The 21,220-nt window shown below is 32.6% G+C and overlaps 3 protein-coding genes across 3 annotated transcripts; 1 reads left to right on the top strand and 2 right to left on the bottom strand.

Annotated features, from left to right (window-relative positions):
• Nucleotides 1–215: 215 nt before the first annotated feature.
• Nucleotides 216–2,259, top strand: LOC145603866 (cytokinin dehydrogenase 1-like). The gene is made up of 5 exons (XM_081659840.1): nt 216–840; nt 1,036–1,163; nt 1,238–1,486; nt 1,584–1,846; nt 1,938–2,259. Exons 1-5 carry the CDS (start codon nt 216–218, stop codon nt 2,257–2,259), a joined length of 1,587 nt encoding a protein of 528 aa, XP_081515966.1.
• A 3,876-nt stretch (nt 2,260–6,135) lies between these two features.
• On the bottom strand, nt 6,136–6,684 carry LOC145603865 (E3 ubiquitin-protein ligase ATL31-like). Its single transcript, XM_081659839.1, has one exon. It carries the CDS (start codon nt 6,682–6,684, stop codon nt 6,136–6,138), a length of 549 nt encoding a protein of 182 aa, XP_081515965.1.
• A 6,009-nt stretch (nt 6,685–12,693) lies between these two features.
• Nucleotides 12,694–14,145, bottom strand: LOC145604900 (E3 ubiquitin-protein ligase ATL6-like). Its single transcript, XM_081660888.1, has one exon. It carries the CDS (start codon nt 14,044–14,046, stop codon nt 12,862–12,864), a length of 1,185 nt encoding a protein of 394 aa, XP_081517014.1. The 5' UTR covers nt 14,047–14,145; the 3' UTR covers nt 12,694–12,861.
• Nucleotides 14,146–21,220: the final 7,075 nt, after the last annotated feature.

The raw sequence follows: 21,220 nt of genomic DNA, 5'->3' as shown, positions 1-21,220 counted from the left end.
TTAACTTCATCAACTCAACTTAGTAACATACATAGCTCAAGACCTTCCCTGTAAATTCCCACCTTCACTCTTTTCTTCTAAACATCTTCTTTTATGTTGTTTCACAAATATAAACCCAACATTTCCACAAATTACACTTCCTCAGCTTTTTAATTTCTTCTATAGATTTTATAGCTTAAACAACATAAATCCACTCATAAAAGCACATTGCAAAAATGGTGGCACATAATTTTAAGTCATGTCTAAACGTTTTCGTAGTTCTCTTATTGAACATCAATCTTTGGTCGTATCATTCTCATGCAAATCCAAATTCCGCAAACTCAAGCTCACATGATCTTGCATCACCATTGAAGGGACTCAAACTAAACGGTTCGTTCGATTTCAGTAATACTGGCGTTGTAGCATATGACTTTGGTAATAGATTTCATTTTCTACCCTTGGCAGTTCTATTACCAAAAACAGCCGCTGATATATCCACGACAATCAGATATGTTTTCAACTTAGCCAATAAATCAGAGCTCACCGTTACTGCAAGAGGCCACGGTCATTCACTTCAAGGTCAATCACAAAATAATGGTGGCATAGTCATCAACATGGAAGCAGTAGAAGAACAAAAGATTGATATTCAAGCAGGGGATTCACCCTACGTTGATGTTTCGGGTGGTGAATTATGGATAAATATTCTACATGAGACGGTGAAACAAGGATTAACGCCTAAGTCATGGACCGACTACCTTTATTTATCTGTCGGAGGAACCCTATCGAATGCTGGGATTAGTGGTCAAGCATTCAAATATGGACCTCAAATAAATAATGTCTATCAATTGGAAGTTGTTACAGGTTAGACTTATAAACTCTTCGAACATTCAAGGATTAAATACTAGAATATCGAATAGTTAAGTTTAAACATCCTAATATTCAACTATTCAAGTGTAAGAATATAGGATTCATTAACATCATGCAATCTAATGGAGGATAAAAATGTCATGTGCATGTTAGGAGATTATATATTGTATTTTTTTTTTATTGGTGCAGGAAAGGGAGATATAGTGAATTGTTCTGAGAAAGAGAACGCCGATCTCTTTTATGGTGTTCTTGGGGGACTAGGACAACTTGGCATCATCACTAAGGCTAGTATATCACTTGAACCGGCTCCCAAATTGGTAAGCATCCTATAACTTATCCGATTCATCATTCTATTAAGGATCGTCTCAGGACTAATCTTACACTGTCACAGGTAAAATGGATTAGAGTGCTCTACTCGAATTTCAAATTATTCACCAAGGATCAAGAGCAACTTATATCGTTAAATAATACATTTGATTTTATACAAGGATTCGTCATGACAGGTTTGAGTTCAAACTCTAGTCTTAAACAACCTCTGCAGGCTAGTCCTCGGGTTCCTTCAAGATCTGAAGGCGAAATTCTTTACTGTCTAGAAGTCGCGAAGTACTTCAATCCTGAGGACACAAACACAACAAACCAGGTTAGAATTTCGAAAAAGCAGCTCATTTCATACGATGAATTGATGATACATATGCAAATAATTCATTAAAACTGAATATGTTTTGTTTTAAATGCAGTTTGTAGAAAATCTATTGTCATCCTTGAACTACATCCCACACACAATTTTTCTAACAGATGTACCATATGTGGATTTCCTCGACCGAATCCACCTATCAGATTTAAAACTCAAAGAGAAAGATTTAGCGAATGTAACACAACCTTGGTTCACTCTTCTCGTTCTCAAGAGTAACATACAGAGCTTTGCAAAAGAAGTTTTTGGAAACATCCTCGCCAACACAAGTTATAATCCAATCCTTATATATCCATTCAACCAGTCAAGGTATTTACTTATCTAATTTGTTCTTCCGTAAAATAGTAAATCCCATCTCAAACAAAAGAACTAAAGTAAATGTATGTGTTATACATAACAGTTGGAAGCACAACACATCTATGGTCACACCAGCCGAAGATATAATCTACCTAGCAGCATTTCTAACATCTGCACCCTCATCTTCTTCGGGACCAGAAGGACTTGATAATATTTTAACAATCAATAAAAGAATACTAGATTTCTGTGAGACGGCCAAGCTTGGGGTAAAGCAATATCTTCCGTATTATGAAACTCAGGATGAATGGCGCGTTCATTTTGGAGATAGATGGGAAGTTTTTGCACAGAGGAAATCCACCTTCGACCCTCTATCAATACTCGCACCAGGGCAACGAATCTTCAGCAGAGGACCAGTTTCTTCATGATATAGGTTGCCAAGTACATCACCTTAAGAACTTGATTCAAGGACAAGTCAACACAGTAATATCTACAACCTACAAGTTCATGGAGTATAATTCATTGATGTGCACTATTGAATCTTTTTCAAAACATTTTTGTTATTAAGAAATGTAACTTTATTTAGCCAAACATCACTAACAATACTCATGCTAAAGCAAAATCCAAGTTTCTAAGACAAATAAAAAAGTTAAAGTATTTTGAGGAGGAAAGCCTTACTCTGTGTAGGGATTGGAAGGGGTCACTACGACACCCACAATGTCACATTGTCACACAACCAAGACAATTAACACAAATTCAATCCAAACAAACCAATTTCTCACACAACCAATATAACACAATTAAGAAAGCAATAGGGCAGTAGCAAAATCAATAATAACACCAACAATAATCGGAAGAAACAACAATTATCAACACACACGGATTATACATGGAAAACCCCTTCGATGTGAAGGATAAAAACCACGGGACCGTTTAAGGAGTCCACCCTAGCTTCTCTTATTGATAATTGAGGGTAAAATAAACCCAAATCAGTCTAAAAAAGGCTCAACAACCCACCAACAACAACAAACAATAAGAGGTCGAAATTAGAGAGCAAAAGAGTAGAATTCACCCAAAAACAACACTTCTGTCCGAAGCAGATTCTGACCAAAACAGACCTCAAAACGACGATCCAACCATCCAAAATGAAGCCCTTGATGTCAAGAGTAAGCTGTCAAAATTTGAGTACGATCCAACAGTGGAAACTCCAGAAACAGCCAGTTTACCAGAAGCTGTCCAGTAAACTCCGAAGTTGGATGTGCTTCTTCAAACCCTCACTTTCTCTCTATTTTGTGTGAATGATATGATCAACTACTTGCTGCTCACTTGGGCACTTGTAAGGGAGGATGTTATCGGGGTGGCTTGGCCACGGTTTGTAGCTTGATTTTGTGATTGTTTTTAATAAATGGGCTATGACCCTCATTTGCACCAAATATTAAAAATAAAAATAATAATAATAATAATAATAATAATAATAATAATAAAATTAAAATTTCCTCCATGTGAGCCTTTAGGAATGCCTTAACAAATTGTCCAATAGATCGCCCAAATCATGATGAAACTATTATTTTTTTTAACCTTCCTCTGCTTTTTATAAAAACGTCATACTTCTAGTTCTTTTTAGCTAACGTTGTAACACTTGTTTATGGACTTTTCGCACTAGTTACCTAAGTAATTTTGACTCATTTTTTTAACATAAGAAATATAACATAGCCATTTGATGAAGTCATGTTAAAATTATATTAACGTCGTCTATTTTCCTGATATCAAAATTTTATAATATTGCTTATATGTAAGTCTATTTAGATGAATATATTTAAAAGTTTGTGTAGGCAAACAAGCCAAACATGTATAAATAAATGTGTCAACTAAAATTAAACAAATAAAGTATTTTGTAAATATAATGTAACATAAGGGAGACACATAAATAACAAAAGTGACTTAAATGTGAAGTAAAGGACTATATAAATTATTTATATTGCCAGCAAAACTCATGTGAATATATAATTAAGAGCATAATTAAATGCCAATTAATGTATATTGAGTATTTAATTTTCTGTGTAAATGATGAATTAGTTTGATTTCATTAAAGAGAAACGACATATATACTCCGTAACAATTTTTAAAAAGCTTCATTTAAGATAAATTTTTTTTATTTGGTGTTTAGAGAGCAACAAGGACAAGTGATGAGAATCGATCTCGGAATTCCTTGGAACTGGGAAGGAAGCTCTAACCACTTGAGGTATCCTTCACTCCGATTCCTTTTAAGATAATTGTTGCAACATTTAAAAAATGGATGATGTGTAACGCGTTAGTATATAATCCTATAACGCGCTTACTTAAGGCTCTTGCTTTTGTAACACCCCCAAGAATAAAATCAAGAATTTAAGAATAAGAGGACGAAGAGGGCCAACACATACATCATGTTACTATATATATTAGCCAATGTGTTATTAGAGAGAAGAATTCCAGCTAATATCAAGCATGATATTCATTTCAATGTTACTCGTATTTCCTTAATAATCAGAATCTTATATACGGAGTATATCAAACATAAATGACATGATGATCTCAACATTATTTTACAGAAAATACTAGAACAATAATTAAAACATAATATAAAGTTTCCAAAAATTGAGATTTTGAGAATACTTGAGATAGTTAGCACCAACAAAAAAAGAAAAAAGAAAAAATAAAAAAATTCGTTAGTACAGCAACACCAAAAAATGATGGATGCATCATCAACTGTTGCTTTAGTCATGTTCATCAGTATGTATGTTATAGTGTGTGTCATCTCAATTATATTAATTTACACCATTATGTGTCGTTGTTATTGGATTTTCAATCGAAATTCCAATATTTCTATGAGCCCCTCGATATCTCGTGGCCTCGAGGATTCGGTCATAGAGACCTTCCCAAAGTTTTCCTATACAAGTAGCGACAACATGGATATAGATACAGATATAGATGCAAAAGTTAGGATGACGGGTGAGTGTGTGGTGTGCCTTGGGGTGTTTGAGAAGAATGAAATATTGCGATTGTTGCCTAAGTGTGGCCACGTATTTCACGCGGATTGTATTGATACTTGGTTGCGGTTTCGTGGTACGTGTCCCTTCTGCCGGGCTAATTTGATGGCCACCGGCGATGGTCGTCCACAAGAAATGCCTACTAGGGCTCAAGTTTCAATCAATATTCGCGAAAATCCGAGGTTGGGGATGATAACGGCACCATTCTAGAATGTGAGTTATTTCATTGAATTGGTTAGGGTTTAATGAATATATATGAATGTGCGTGTTAAAAAAATTAATTTCTTGTAGTTGATATTCTTGATTGATCATGGCGTGTTAAGCAGATTGGGAATCGGGGCAATTTCAATTCGTACAATGAACAAATTGTATTGTTTTTTAGTAGATTTGATTGATAAGACAATATTGGTGATGGTCGTGGTGTAGAGAAATTTTTAATTTCTCGATTGATTTTGTAACCTATAGTTTAGCAGATTGGGGAACGGTGAAATTTCAATTCCTACAAGGAATATTTTGAACATTTTGTACTCCGTGTTAGATTAGATTAAAAAGGCGGTGGTGATATGATGGTTGTAGTGTAGGGTAGGAGAGAGAATATTTAATTACAAAAATTAATTTTTTTATTGTGTATACTTTGTGTCACGCATTTTAAGTTTAAATCCGTAATAAATGCAATGTTACTTTAGAGAATTAATGTGCGGGTAGGATCTCAATTCAAAAAATTAGATACTCCAACTTAAACTTTACTAAATCACTTGACATCCTTAATTATTTCATTTGTTAGACAAATCACCAACCTCTAATCTATCATGTATGCCAACCCAATCTATTTCCTCAACCCCTATTATATCTCTCTGTACGACTGTACCCCCCTTTTTCGGCCACCAATATACCATATCAAAAGAGCTGAGATTACAAGAACGGATAAATTAGGACATAGGAGCATCAAATTAAAGCATAGCACCAGGCCCGTAGCAAGGGCAGTAGAGCAGCTGGGGCGGCTGCCCTGAGCGGATAGTACATATGTAGACCACGTACTTAATTAATGTTACATCATCCCATAATGTGGGCACACAATTCATATACAAATTAAATACAAGCACTAGCAGTCTAGCAGCCAATGATTTGTACAAACTATTCATTCAAACTTGACAAAATAAACAAGATCAAAATGAAAAGAAAAATATAAGAATGAATGAAGAACAAAATTAACTAGACCAAAAAAAAAAAAAAATGTCAATGATAGAGTATTTACAAGTTATGCACAACCTCAAAGACTCAAACGGGCAATTGATTAGCTTCAATCGGAACAACACTAAGAGAAGAACTTTCTTTGCTCATAAAATGTTTTCGAAACGAAAAAACCTTAGCATTATTTCTTACGAATCTCTCAGATTTACTTCTACTACTTCCTTCAACAATAATCCCTTCTCTATAACCAGCCTTTGTGCTACTTTCTCCACTTTTAACCCACAAATTATTATTCCCTTCGAATTTATTACCATTCATCATAATTTGCTTCCATACCTCCCTAGGCAACCGTAACGTAAACCTATCCATATGTCCTGTCGATAACGACCTCGACAACGATACGTTCTTGATCACCCCTTGGTTGTTGTCATTGTCATTGTCACGATCTCGATCTCCAACTTCTACAATCGTGTCGTATTGTGACATATCACGATCCCACAAGTCGGCATTTGTGAGGTTGAACCGGCAAATGGGGCAAGTGGCGTGACTTACTAGCCAATCATCAACACATTCGGCATGAAAAACATGGTCACATTTAGGAATTAAACGTAACACGTCTATATCGTTGTATTCCATTAGGCAAACTGCGCATTCTAGCGTGTTTTTTCCGATCAATTTCGACTTTACTGCCTCGTACTCGAACGTTGGGAAGCTCTTGACAAAGTCGGGATCGAGTCTATACGAGACCTTAGCCGAATGCCTAAACGATTCTACGAAGTTTATAGGTGTCCATCGACTCCAATTGCCAATGTTGACTAAATGGTCATCTATGCAACAACAAAGATAAATGCAATAAAACGCGATAAACAAGATGATGGAGACAACAGCGACGATGATGATCCCCTTGGGGTGCCTAGAGTTTTCGTGATTGTGTGAGTCTAGTTCGAGCCCAGGCGGACTAGACTGGGCTCGAACACGTGGACTTAGGAGGAGGATGAGGATGAAGAAGATGAAAATGGTGAAGGTTTTTTTTCATGATTGATAGTCAACGGCTTATATTTGAGGGAAATCGCATAAATAGGAGAAAGGAAACATTTGGATGAAAGCATTTAAGTTATAGTTCTTATGATCAGAGAATAAAATGGGAAATTTAGGTGTAAGAAACGATTATTGTAGCTTGACTTTGGAACTTGATCGAGTTTGGGTGATAATAATACAATACTATACAAAGTATAGCTTCATTTTTTTTTTTTTTTTTTTTTTGGTATTATTATTATTTTTTTTTTATAATTGTAGATAAGAAGAAGGGTCCCACCAGGCCATCAGACATAAGTCGTATAAGTCAACACAATCTGAGTTAGGAGGTTAGGCTCTGTGGAGGTTTTACCTTCAAAATATATACATACACACACGATCCGAAGGTCTTTTCCTTACTTTTAAAAAACATCAACATCCTAGTTGCTTTTAGAAATTGCAAAATATTTTGGCATGAATGGGGTTCCATTATTAAACACATAGTTAGTAATAAAATATAAGGATGAGGACAATGAAAAGAGCAGGCTGCCCACCCACAGGCCACAATGCAACAACCAAAAGATACAATACAAATAAAGTCAGAATACTCTGATTAGAATAATTCTGAAGGTTTAATTAAGCTCTAAGTCAAAGTAGAGCACAACCTTATAAGGTCGGATCACTAAAATAACAAAGAGGGGGCAAAATCAGTTGTTGGAAGAACACCAACTATAGGTCGGATGCGTTAATTAGCAACACCAACTATAAACTATAAGTGAACCAATGATGCAAATTAAAAAAACCAGTGATCGAAATTTCCATTGGACTTATAAAGTTTTTATTTTATTTTATTAATTTTGTACCTCTATTTAAGTCGTTAGAGATTTATTCAAGGAGCCGAATGTAGAAACATTAAGTGAATATTACAAACAATTGCAATGTCCGACGACATGTGATTTATAATACAATTTCAAATTAGTAACAATTTACAAACGGTATAAAATGCTTAGATGTAATTCTAAGGACTACCTTTATCATTAATACTCTTGAAATTAAGGTAAATGATTAAAAAAATAATGATTTAATAACTCAAATCTAATAAAAATTGACCACCGGATGTCATATTATGCTAGAAAAATTTGCACCAATGCAACTATGCAAGTGTATTACTCGACTTTATGGTTGTGCACTTGAGTCACCTGGCCTATAATTGGTATTTTTTATGGCTCATTAGCCTATAAATTTGGGCTTGGTCTTAAGGTTGGGTCACAACTGGATACTAAGAATAAAGGCCATGTGTTAAGCAATGTGTTTCCAGCCCACTCGAGTTATATAAATGGGTTTCCCATTTGAGAATTGGGCCTCTGGTCCAAATTACACTTCAATGGTTTTGACGCAGATGGGTTGGTTATGTGCACATATTCTTAGGTGCACACTCATGCACCTAGAAATAGGTGTAACAATATCACAATATGAACATTAGCTTTTTCAGAAAATGAACATTAGCTTTCTTCTCCTCTATTATTCTCCTTCGTTTTTTTATTTTCTCTCTCCTCTATTTTTTTTTATATTATTTTTCCCCCTTTTTTATACTTTTTTGATTGAATTTGTTTCTTACAACATAAAATTAGTTATTAAGTATGATTTTTTGTGCTTTAATTTCGATTGATTAAGATTTATATGAATCTTTGAATTCACAAATTATACTCTGTTTTTATCCTTCCTTCTTTTATTCCCTTTTCCTCTTTTATTTTTTTTTTTTTCTATTTTTCTCGTTTTTTTTTATTTAACGATTGAATTTGTTCCTTACAATGTGGAATTGGTTGTTTATCTGATGTTTTGAATTCATATGAATTGATTTTTTTTAGCTTCAATCAATTTCATCTAAGTATGAATTTCATCTACTTTTCTGCATTTTTTTTTATCAATGAACATAATCATGCAAAATATGAACATATGCATAGGTTCCCTTAAATATGAACATTAGCTTTTCAGAAAGTGAACATAGGCATAAAACATATGAACATATGCATTTCAGAAAGTAAACATAACAATTCAAAATATGAACGTAAGCATTGGTTTCCTTAAAGTGAATATAACCATTTAAAAGATGAACATATGCGTAAAAAATGTGAACATATGCATTTAACAAAGAGAACATATGCATAAAAAGACTTAATGAGAATATTTATGAACAACAAATATTTACTATGAATATTTACATTATGAACATATAAAATATTATTATGAATATAAGGCATGTAATTATGAACATAAAAAATTGAAGAAATAAAAAATAATATGATTATGAAACATATGCATCATAAGTATTAATAATATGAACATATGCATTCAAAATATGCACATATGCATTGGTTCATTTCTGAATGTGTATGAACATAATTAACCATTTTAGAAGGTGAACAAATGCATAAAAAATATGAACAAGTGAATTTAGAAAGTGAATATAAGCATTTTAGAAAGTTTTCAAAAGGATTCAAAATATGAACATAAGAATTCAAAATATGAACGTATGAATTTCGGAATGTGAACATAAGGTATCTGTTTGATTTCACTAATTTTTTTTGACAATTCCAATAAATAATTTCGAACAATATTCAAACAAAATTAAGTGATAATCATATAAATTCAAACAAAATTAAGTGAAATTTACATAAAATTGCCTTTTTTTAGGAAGGATCCTGTTGATTTAGCATCTCTTTTCTAATGTCCATTGATGTTTTTGCACTTTTTAGTGAGAGAAAATGAAATGGAGGAAAGAGAAAGTGAAATAGAGGAGAGAGAAAATCATAAGAAGAAGAATAGTAATTTCTGAGTTTGGAAGTGACGTTACATTGGGTGTGGGTGGGTGTATTGTAGTTACCGTGTTTTAAAGTTAGTTTTAGGGCTTTTTTTTGGCTTCTGGGCTTTTTTTGATTTATGGGCTGCTGTTACACCTATCTAAGGTGCACAAGGGTGCACCTTAGACTAATTGGGTTATGTGGCTTCTTAATTACAGATAAGCTAGAGGTGATCATTGGCCGGGTCAGGCCAAAGGCAAAAAAAAAATAAGCCCATTTCTAGGCACAAACCCTCCGAAATGGTTGGGCCGGGAGGGCTTTTGGGCCATTTTCAGGCCGGCCTAAAAATCAACTAAATATGTATAAAAACGCATTTCTAAATCCGTCCAAAAAAATCGAGCCGGGCTTGACCTGGTTTCGGGCCAAAAAATTCTGTCCAAAACCGGCGCAGGCTAACTTTGATCACCTCTAAGATAAAGCCTGTTATTTTTTTGAGCTGTTGTGGTCTTTTCTGATTGCTAAAATCTACTCTGCTCTACTAACTTTTAATAATTTGCTTACTCCTTGTCTACTATGCTAAAATCTGCTCCAATTGCTCAAGAGAAAATGTTTGTAAATCTATATTCAACTAAAATCGTACTACTTTTTGAGTTAGAATAATTTACATTTTGTCATAGAAAATGAAAAAGGCCGGGAGAGAATTGAGCTTCGGGTTTTGTTGTTTTGTTTGAGTTAGATCCATACCATGTTGATATTTAGTAGTATTATTTAACATCATTTATCATATGCAGGAATATTTAGCATTATCTATCATTACTACAATTATTTTCCAATTTGCTAATCCCTAATTTAGTTGTTCACACTCTTCGTATTATATGCAGAAACTAGATTAAGTCCCGTGCACGTACGATTTTTACAAAATTTTATAACGAATTATAATGTTTATTCAAAATCTACCAAAATATAATCCTCGTATTTTTAAATAAATGAAATTGAAAAAGCCTGAATCTTAATTTATATCCAAAATTGAGTTTCGAATATAAAAGTAAAAAAATCTAAAATAGTTTTTTATAAAATAAAAAAATATGGAAAATGTGTAAATATTTTTAAAGGAAGTGAATATTACAATTATATGATTTGATGAATATTTTTTTAAGGAATTGAATCACAATCACAATTATATAAAAAGTGAATTTTTTTAAGAAGTGAATAAGGAATAAAAACAGTTTTGAAGAGAAAAAACAGCACCAAAAAGTGACACGTGTCGTTCTTGGTGTCTGTTTTAGTATTATGTTAATGATTGATATTTTGCATTATTTATCATTACTACAACTAGTGTGTATCCCGGGCGTTGCACCGGGTTACTTTCAAACAAAATGTTACCCAAAATCCCATTGTTGAAGATATTATATTTCCATTGTTTAGGAATTATTGAGGCTATTCCTCTTTATATATATTTTTTTTTCAGACTACATATTTATTTAATTTTTTCCAGGCTAGCTACATATTTTTTTTTTTTTTGTGCTTACTTATACATATATTTATTTATGTGTATATAAAGAGCATAAATTGGCCTTGGCTAAGATGGTAAGGTGTGTGATCTTGTAACCATGAGATACAATGTTCAAACCTTGAGGGATTTTTTTTTCTTATTAATAATGACATGGAATAAATGTTGCAATACTAGTTACGTGACATGGCATAATGATAGCTAAAAGATGATGTGGCGCAATGTGGTGCTGATTATTGTGACACATGAACGCTTTTAGGAACGCTTTTTAATATATAAGTATAGATATAGATTATTTGCCAGTAATCCCTAATTACTTTGTTCATAATCTTCAAATTATTAAGTCTCATTCTAGACCGCCCATGTGACATACACATAAAATTTCATTATTCTTAAAAGTAAAGTATGATGCTTGGCCAACGGTCGTAGCATTAGAACAAATGAACAACGAATCAAAAAGGAATTTGCAAAGTGAAAAAGATGGATTGATTTGGACCGGCTATATTCCTCTTTCTGCGATTAATTAAGGCCATCTATGATCTGACCAATTATAGGTAACCAAAGAATTTTATAAACAATTTGATCATGTTGTCCGCCATGTTTATTTGAATTGTCAATGTGAACTAGGCAATTCAATGATCTACTTTGACAATGATACAATATAATAACAACCCCATGCTATTCAATTTGAATGACAAAAATACAAAATTGAATTTTAATACAAGTAAACATCAATTGTTACAATGCATTCAAAACTATAAACATTTTATAACATGTAGAGATACTACTGTGTTTATAGTTGTATCTCTGACCTTGGAGATAAAAGGCAAAATCATCACTAGACCACCTTTAAACCAACACCACTTCCTTCATATAATTTATTGTACAGTTTGATTATAAATTAGTAGATGTAACTTATTGTTAAAGCTAAAACATATGAATTAAATATCAATGGCCTCATCCTTACAATTACCAAATGACCAATTTATCACTATGTGTAAAGAAAGAGCAAACAACTATATTTGCAATCGTACAAAAAAATAATCAAGCACAAGAGCAGACTCTTGAAGAAGAAGCATCCAACTTGTTTCTAATTTTGACTTGTCAATCTATTCATCCAACCTTTTACCTTTGTACAATATTGATCTTTTTCATAGGAATTTGGCCAACATATTTTTTACCAATTATACATCCAAACATACATACGTGTAGACAATGTGTGGCGTGCAAATGTTTCACTCACGCACTTCACCATCATCTTAGTACATAATTCTTACATAAACCAAGTGTATAATAGAATAATTTACATCTCTACCAAAATCAACCAAAACAAAAATTGCTCACATTTTCCCCCAATTAAGTTTCAAATATGGTGAATAATATTGTTAACTCCACCAAAGTAGTAAAAATAAATAAATTAAAAAGCATGTAACACTAATTAACTATTAAGTAGATAATATTATAATTTACAGGTAAAATATTGTTAACTTAGACGGGTAATTGAGTCAACTCAGCTTGCATAGCACCACGCAAAGAGCCTTCTCGACTTGTAGTAGTAGTAGTTGTTGTTGTTACATTCTCTCGAACAGAACCACGCAAAGAACCACCTCGACTTGTAGGTGTAGTACCCACACCTCTAGGAGATTTTACGGACGCCGCCCTAGTAAAAAAGGGCGGCGCTAAAGTAAATACCCACCGGTCAGACCGACCAAGTACTGGTCGGTCTGAACGGACACTACCGAACCGGCCCCTACTACTCCCTTCACCGAACCCGGTTCGGTACCCTCGTCTAGAGCTTGTTTCTCTAGGGAGGACTAACAAACTAGTGGTCCTCTCTAGCTTACCACTCACTATTTGCTTCCGTACTTCTGCCGGTAATCTTAGCGTAAACCTCTCCATATCCTCCCACTGTTTTACCGCCACGTGTCCTGTTGAGAATGACCGCGCAAATCTTCCCAACCATCTTGGCCGTCCAAATGAGACGTTCCTCATCGTACGGCTCCTACCAATTCTCCCATGTAAGGGCTGCTCCATTGATTCATTTCCTTCGTTATTATTGTTTTCATTGTGATCTTCATCCCTTATTACTTCGTCTACTACCTCTACAACGACGTCGTTCGGGTTTTCCTGAACTTGATCATCTCTAATGTCGGTCACATCAGCTAGGTTGCAACGACAAACGGGGCAAGTAGTATGGCCCACAAGCCAAGCATCTATGCAATCAGGATGAAACACGTGGTCACACTTAGGTATGAGTCGCAAAACATCATCATCCTCGAACTCAGTAAGACAAACCGCGCATTCAAGCGCGCCTTTTCCGAACTTCGCGGACTTAACAGCCGCGTAGTCGAAAGTGGGGAAGCTCTCGATGACTTCCGGGTCGAGCCCGCGTGGGGCTCGACGCGATCGTCGTATCGAGCCTATCCCCCGACCCACAACGGTACCGTGTGTGGAGGAGCTGTCGGAGCAGTGGCGAATATAGATAGAGAAAAAACCCATAAAAAAGAGAGCGGCTATTAGGACAATAATGATAACCCCCATAGACGGGCTGAATTTCCCGTCGTTGTAGAGCCCATCCGGGACCGACCCGGGTGGGCTCTGTTGCGCAACGGCGAGATTACTCGTAAGGAGTAACAAAAGGATGGGTATGATTGAGTAATTGTAGTTTATCATTATAAAAATTACTGATCAAAACAGTAAAAATTTAAATATTTGAGATAGTGTAGTGGGTTAAAATTTAAAAGCGCCGGAAATGGCATTTGAGAAGAGAGAATAAAGAGAAGAAGAAAAGGAAATAAAAGAGAGTAGAATGAAGAAGGTTATATATAAGTGGAAGAAGGTGAGAGAGAGGAAAGAGAGAGAATGAATGGTATAGTGTCGTGTAGTTGAGTTTAGATGGGAATTAGTCAAAGTTGTGACTTTTTTTGTTGGTTATTGTGGATTTTTGTATGCAGTCCATTTGAGACTTTTTGCTCTGTCTTTTGAATTTTGTTAATGTCAATTTTTTATGTCATTAGTGGTATTTTAAATTAAATATCCACTTTACCTCTTTTTACTAACTAGTGCATATATTTGTTTGATAGTTTTATTTTTTTAATAACTATTTCTAGAATGCATTATACATTTATACTCCTTATGTGCTACTTGGAAACAAAATTGCCCGATTGACGAGTATGACTGTATGAGTACCATTCATTGGTATTACGTCTTCTTTTTAACCCTTCTTTACAATTTTTTTTTTTTTTTTTTTTTTTTTTTTTTTTTTTTTTTTTGAAGACCCCTTCTTTACAATGTGATTGCTAAAATTTAACTTGATTAGATGATGAACACATTGTCACTCGCCCAGAAATCATTTTCCATGGATTGATTCAAACATTTGATAACTCTAAATCTCTAACCATCCACACCCTTCAAATAAGATGATCTGAAAGCATTACTTCGACCGTGTTATATTTAATGCAATGCTGCTATAATCCTTGATATTGTCTTATTATTAATATTGCTCTACATACACACTTAAATTAAAGATTTATAAAATTAGAATTACAATAGGTTGTAATGACTATTCTGATTTACCAACATAGTACTAAAATTCCAAATTTTAATTTTTTTCCAATCAATAGATTGAAGGTGATATGAATTGACTTTTTGCCATTTGTTAAAGTAGATTAATATGTTGAACGTGATATGTGATGTATTAATCAAATTAGGAAATGTAGGTGCATGTTATTGAAATTTCTTTTGATTGCTATATTTTCCATGGAAAACTTACATATATTAACAAACCATTCTAGAATAAGTGAATAATTGAAGATCAATTATGCAAAAAATCAAAACGAGATAGGGCCACAGTACAATTTTCTAGTACCTAGCCTAATAAGAACAACCTCATCAACGACAGAAAAAAATCATCATCTTTCTTTAATTACTTTCACTTACTCACTAGAACTCTTTTAGCACCATCACCATATCAATGATCAAAGAAAAAGGCTTAAATTCGATAACAATTTCTTTCTCGTTATTTTTAAAGCACCATAAATTAAACAATATATTTTGGTAATATTTTAATTAATTTTTTTTACTAGTGTTATCAATTTTGAAATTTTTTGGCTTTTAGACCCTCTCCAATGGTGAGACTTGAGAAAGTTTCTTAAAAAGAGAGAGTATTTTTTGCAAAGGATACCAATAAGTTGGTATCGAAACTTAGCAACTCCAAAAGAAAGTTGCTAAGTTTGATACTCAACTTTGAGTCTCATTTGACAAAAAGTGTGGACCCTTTTCAATTTATAATATGTTTTGTAATTATCTAAGTTTTAATTTTAATTTTTGTAAAAAAAACTTATAATATGATTTGGTGGGCTATAAATTGAAAGTGGCATTAGTATACTTTAAAGTCTCACCATTGGGAAATTAGACTTCATATGAGTTACTAATTTGAGAAATGGGTTGGGTATTACCATTGGAGGTAAAAAACAACTCATTTTGTAGTTTAATACTCAAAGTTTAGTCTTACCATTGGAGATGGTCTTACAAATATCGTACCACTCTATGCTTTTACATGAACTTTCATGCAATCAATGAAATTCTTGGCATAAACCTTTCAAAAGTTTATGAACGGAATTTATGCACCTTTTTCTTCTTTTGCCAAAATAAATTATCATGATGAAAAAATCAATCATTAGTGAAATAGAAGCACAAAATTATGATTGGACAAGAGTTAGGAAAAAAGAGTGGTCATAATTGGTGTGCCACGTGGCGTGTTGTGGCTGCTGTATCTATTTGCCTTTCTTTTAAGAGACGGCTTCTTACTTGTTGGCAATTTGCTTCCTATGAAACAACTCCATAATAAATTAAATCAATCTTTGGTTGTCAAAACAATAAAATAAAAAAATTAATCAATCTTTCACGTTGTCCTTGTGCTATGATCTATATTACTTCATTCCTATGAAACAACTTCAATTAATTATTAATTGATTTATGGAATCTTGCTACAAAAAATAATTGCTTTCTTGCTCATAATTTAAGTAAGCTAAGTGGTAGGAAATTCATAAACAAATTATACTAAACTCTTCAATAATTGACTATTTTTGAAAGACTTATTTTCTATCTACAAGTAGTTCATCCGGAATGAGCTTTATTGTAGTTTTATTTGTAAGATATGGAGTCATTTATACACTAATGTCCACTTTATTTTACTGTTTAATATGGAGTTTTTACGATAGAAAAAAATCTCACTTCATTAACATATTCAATTCATATATTTAATGTATAAATTTTTCAAAATGATAAAAATGTAATTTGTCAATATTCTTATAAAAACTGTTTATGTGACTAGAATATAATAATAAACATAGTCATATGTCTTATATGATTCAAAACAAAAGTAGATAGATTAATTAGTTAATTAAAACTATGTATACATGACGAAACTTATATGAATGACATGAATACTACATATATACATACGAAGTAAAATTTTATGCATAAATTCGACAGATGAATAAATTAGAGCTAAGTGAAAAGAGCTCTAATAAGTACTACTAGAAGGCAATAAAGTAGGCTAGAAAGTTGAAAAATTTGAGCTTAAAACAAGTGTAGTTGTAATAAATATTAGGAGTTTGGGACGGTAAATGATCAAAGTCACCTTTTACTAGTAAAAGAAAACGTGAAAATAATTATTCCATAAAATAATGCTAAAAATAGATTAAAAGTAGTTGGGTGTAACAATTATTTCAGGAACTTATTAGCAAAGAATATCGTGCAATATGTTCCGCGTAGCTTAGCTTGAAGAATTTCTAGAAGAACCTCATTCTCTTTTTCAAATGTCCATACTCGAATAATTGCAAAAAACTTTAGTCTTAAATAATTGAATGACTTACCAAAAGAGATATTGTTGATAATAGAATCTTACACTACAAATTCTAAGCTACTTTAATTTGTATTTTATGTATTGTATTCACATGACTTTATCAGTTTATTGTAGCGTTACTTTTAATTTTTGAACCATATATTATAATATCATATAATATACTTTGTTCCGATTTCTTGGTATTCAGTATGGTTGCAGTCAAGGACCACTACCGTATGATAAGGACCATTTTCTAAATTCAATTTGTCAAATTAAGCTATATATATGTGTACAAAATAATACGGAGTATAATTCAATATTACGTACAATTTTCTGAAAACTCATCGAGATGTTGATGTTAAGATTTTAATTTGTAGGTTGGTGAGAGTGAGAGATTAATATCTAGTTATCTTCTTCATTTAATGGATAAGTTTAGGCGGCAAAGATTTAGGCATCAACAACTTATTACTGCTCCTTTTTGGTTCATACTATTTGTCACGCTCTTGTTTAAGCAGGTGAGTTCAGCATAATGTTGTAGTCTTGTAAATTTACTATTTATGAGTTCGGTTCTAACTTATAAGATATTGATCATAAGTACTTTTTTTTATTTCTTTATTTTAATGGTGTTTAGAGAGCCACAAATACAAGTGATGAAAATCGATCCCACGATCACCTGAAATCAAGAAGAAATTTTAATTTAACCACTTAAACTATACCTCATTCTCCATGAAAAGTGCATATTAATCAAATGACATCTCATTTGACAACTAATTATTTGTCTTACAGTCTTACAGATAGTGTACAAAGAATTAGGTTAAATTTTGTCTTAAAAAAAGTTTAAATTCTTTGGTCAGATCTAGATATTAGATTAGAAAATTTTCAGATCACATTAAATCATGTGAACTGAACCCAAAATCACAGTTTTAAAGTACTAGTTAATTTTACTAAATTGTAATAAATTTAGATAATAATGTTTAGAGGAGTTCATTACATTATTAAATAATTGCGAAATGATAGTTACAAGTAAAGAGCGTTTGAATTGTTTGTTCTTCACTAATAAATTGGTAAATTTAAGAAGTGAAAGATAAAAGACACTAAAAAAAAATATGTTGAGCTTATAAAGAAACCCACATATGAGTGAAAGTGTCCCACATAGAATTGAAAGAGTATAAAAATGTTAGGAAATGTATCCTACACTAAAAAAACAAGAAAGTTGTTTCCACTTTATAAAACTAATGGCTACTCCCTCATCGCCATATGATTTTGAGTAGAACCACCTTTGAATTTATGAAATAAACTCTCCCTTAGTGATAGGTACGGCTTTCAAGTTGACTTGAATTAGATGATTAAACAAATAATTTAAATTTCAAGATTTTGAATGGGTCATAAACTCATAATTAATCTTTATTTGTGTCCATGGTTGAAATTTAAGGGACCTATAATTAGTATGGAGTTAGTATTAAGACCGGGTCTTATCTAGTATAATCTGAAATTACATGATCCTATCTTGACATACATACCATCTAATAATATTGTTCATTTAGTTAGGGTTCACTCTTTCAAATAATTTGAGGAGTGAAATCGTCTTTAAAAGATACTCGTAACATTTATATATGAATTTGTTATCCATCAATTCAAGTATCTCATTTGGGATCGCAGTCAAACATTGAATAAGTTTTAATCTAAATTAGTATATCTTATGGTTTCTAACCTATTTAATAAGCACACAAATTTAATAGTGTTGCTACCAAAGAATGAATCTTCTATATCTTCTTGCTCATCAATTATTCAAGTCAAATATTAGAAGCGAAATAAAGAATCTGGTTATTTTAATTCTATGACATATGCCATTATGCCACAATGGAAGACTTAGCCCTACCAAATTAATAATGGCAACACTAATTATTATTCGAAAGTGATAAGCTGATAACCTAAGATTTCTTTATAATAATGGGCAAGGAAGACATATCCGGGATTTGATATTCAACGTCAAACAAACTACAGCAAACTAAGGTGAAAAGGTATTATAATAATAATCGAGTGACCAAATTGTAAAACTTTCGTATATGTTCTGATCTAGACATTGGTTTTATTTGGGTTTTGTCCATAGAGCATATTCTAAGTAACCTGTTTTTAATCAGCGTTTGACTTAAATTTCGTTTTGGGATGTTTTAAAATGTTCGATCCATCTTACTCATCTGATTACATTTCAGTGTGTTTTTGTGTGCAGTTGGCCACACCATGTGACCACTTATTAAAAAAAATACAGTAACTCCTCTAACACTGATCCAGTAACCCTTATAATATAGACCAAGTAACCCCTATAACACTGATGAATTAACCCCTGAAAAACTGAATGAGTAACCTCTATAACACTAATAAAGTAACCCTTATAATGGATGGCCATACCGTGTGGCCAGCTATATATAAGACTTTGTGTTATTTATAACTTTTCACTCATACTTTATCCACTATTTATTAATTTTTTATTTTTTTTAAAAAAAAGGACAAAATTTTCATATAGCTAGACAAGGCAAGATAAACTTAAGGGGACTAATGTGGCTGGTAATGATTACGAGTTCGATTTCAATACTTGCGTTACAATGGTAAGAAACGTTTAATAACGGGTTATAGTAGTCTAAGATAGGGGAACTACTAGCTAGATTAGTGTACCTTTCCAATTAAATACCGTTAAATTAGTGCTATTATAGTTTTGATGTTTAAAGGTTTAACTAAGCCATCCGTATGGTTATGGTGTACCTAAAGATGATATTTAGCACCCTACAATAAAGCTTAGCTTGGTTATTGACATTTGGAGTGTTGATTCTGCTCGTGTTTGCCTATGTGGATATCCTGGTGTAGCACCATGTAAATAAGATGTTATGATTTTCAATTACTTATTGCGTAGTATTTCGGTTACAATATTTAAGGTCGTCTATTGTCTTTCGGTCTTTCCTTGTCTCCCTTTCTCACTTGTATTCAATGGTTAGTTATGTTGCAAATTTGTTCACAGTATAAGGTTGGTGAAACAATATAGAGGTGTCATCAAATTTCATTTTTAGTGAAACGCACACATCATATAGACTAGATGGTCTTAAATTAATATATTATTTTTCTCAAAATAGAAAAAAAAATGTGGTAAAATCATACATACCCTTTGATTGGACGTCCATCAAAGTATCTAGCACAAGGAAAAAAAATGCATTCAATTGATGTATAGTTAGTGACATCATCAATCTAACCTACCAATGAATTGAAAAGAAACTAAAATATATAAATTGAAAATAAAAATTACACATAGTCAATTATGATCCTTGTGGTTAATTTCTCTAATTCCGGCTCAGAGTATTTGGATTATGAATGTATAAGATTAGGGTCATACGTATCTTGGACATAATTTATGAGTACGAAGTATTAGATATAGTCCAATCAAGCTCGATCAACATTTTTGAGCTATTTCATATGGAATCAAACATTTAAGAGGTATTGGATGTGTTATGTACAAAGTACTAGATATAGCTCAATTGACCTCAAATAGGTTCAAATTAATTCAATTCAATCCAAAATTTGAATTCAATTTCTTACAAATTTCATTTAGGCTTAAAGTATTTCACTGGACCAAACAATAATAAAACTCATATTTACTCCATATACTAAAGTTTTCTAAATTTAGTGAATTAGTCCATAAGTAATTACTAATTAGATCTTTCAAAAAAAAAATTACTAATTAGATACTTCGTATTTGTAAAGTATATACTACCTCCGGTCCAATTTACTCGTAACAAAGGAATATTTTATATCTCACAAATAATACCCCTTTGTTGTGAGTAAATTGGACCGGAGGTAGTATAAGTCTTTTCCAACAAAACACAAATTATTTAACTACCAACGGCCCACTTATACGATTCTAAAATGGGCCGGATTTCCAATACAATTGGTCCATCAAATCATCATTTCATGGGTCTAATATTGAAATCCATTTCTACACTCATCAAATTT

This window comes from Chenopodium album, chromosome 22, assembly GCF_948465745.1.
Source record: "Chenopodium album chromosome 22, dcCheAlbu1.1, whole genome shotgun sequence".
NCBI lineage: Eukaryota > Viridiplantae > Streptophyta > Magnoliopsida > Caryophyllales > Amaranthaceae > Chenopodium > Chenopodium album.
Note: the sequence above shows the minus strand (reverse complement) of the source record. Positions and strands in the feature narration are given on the sequence as shown.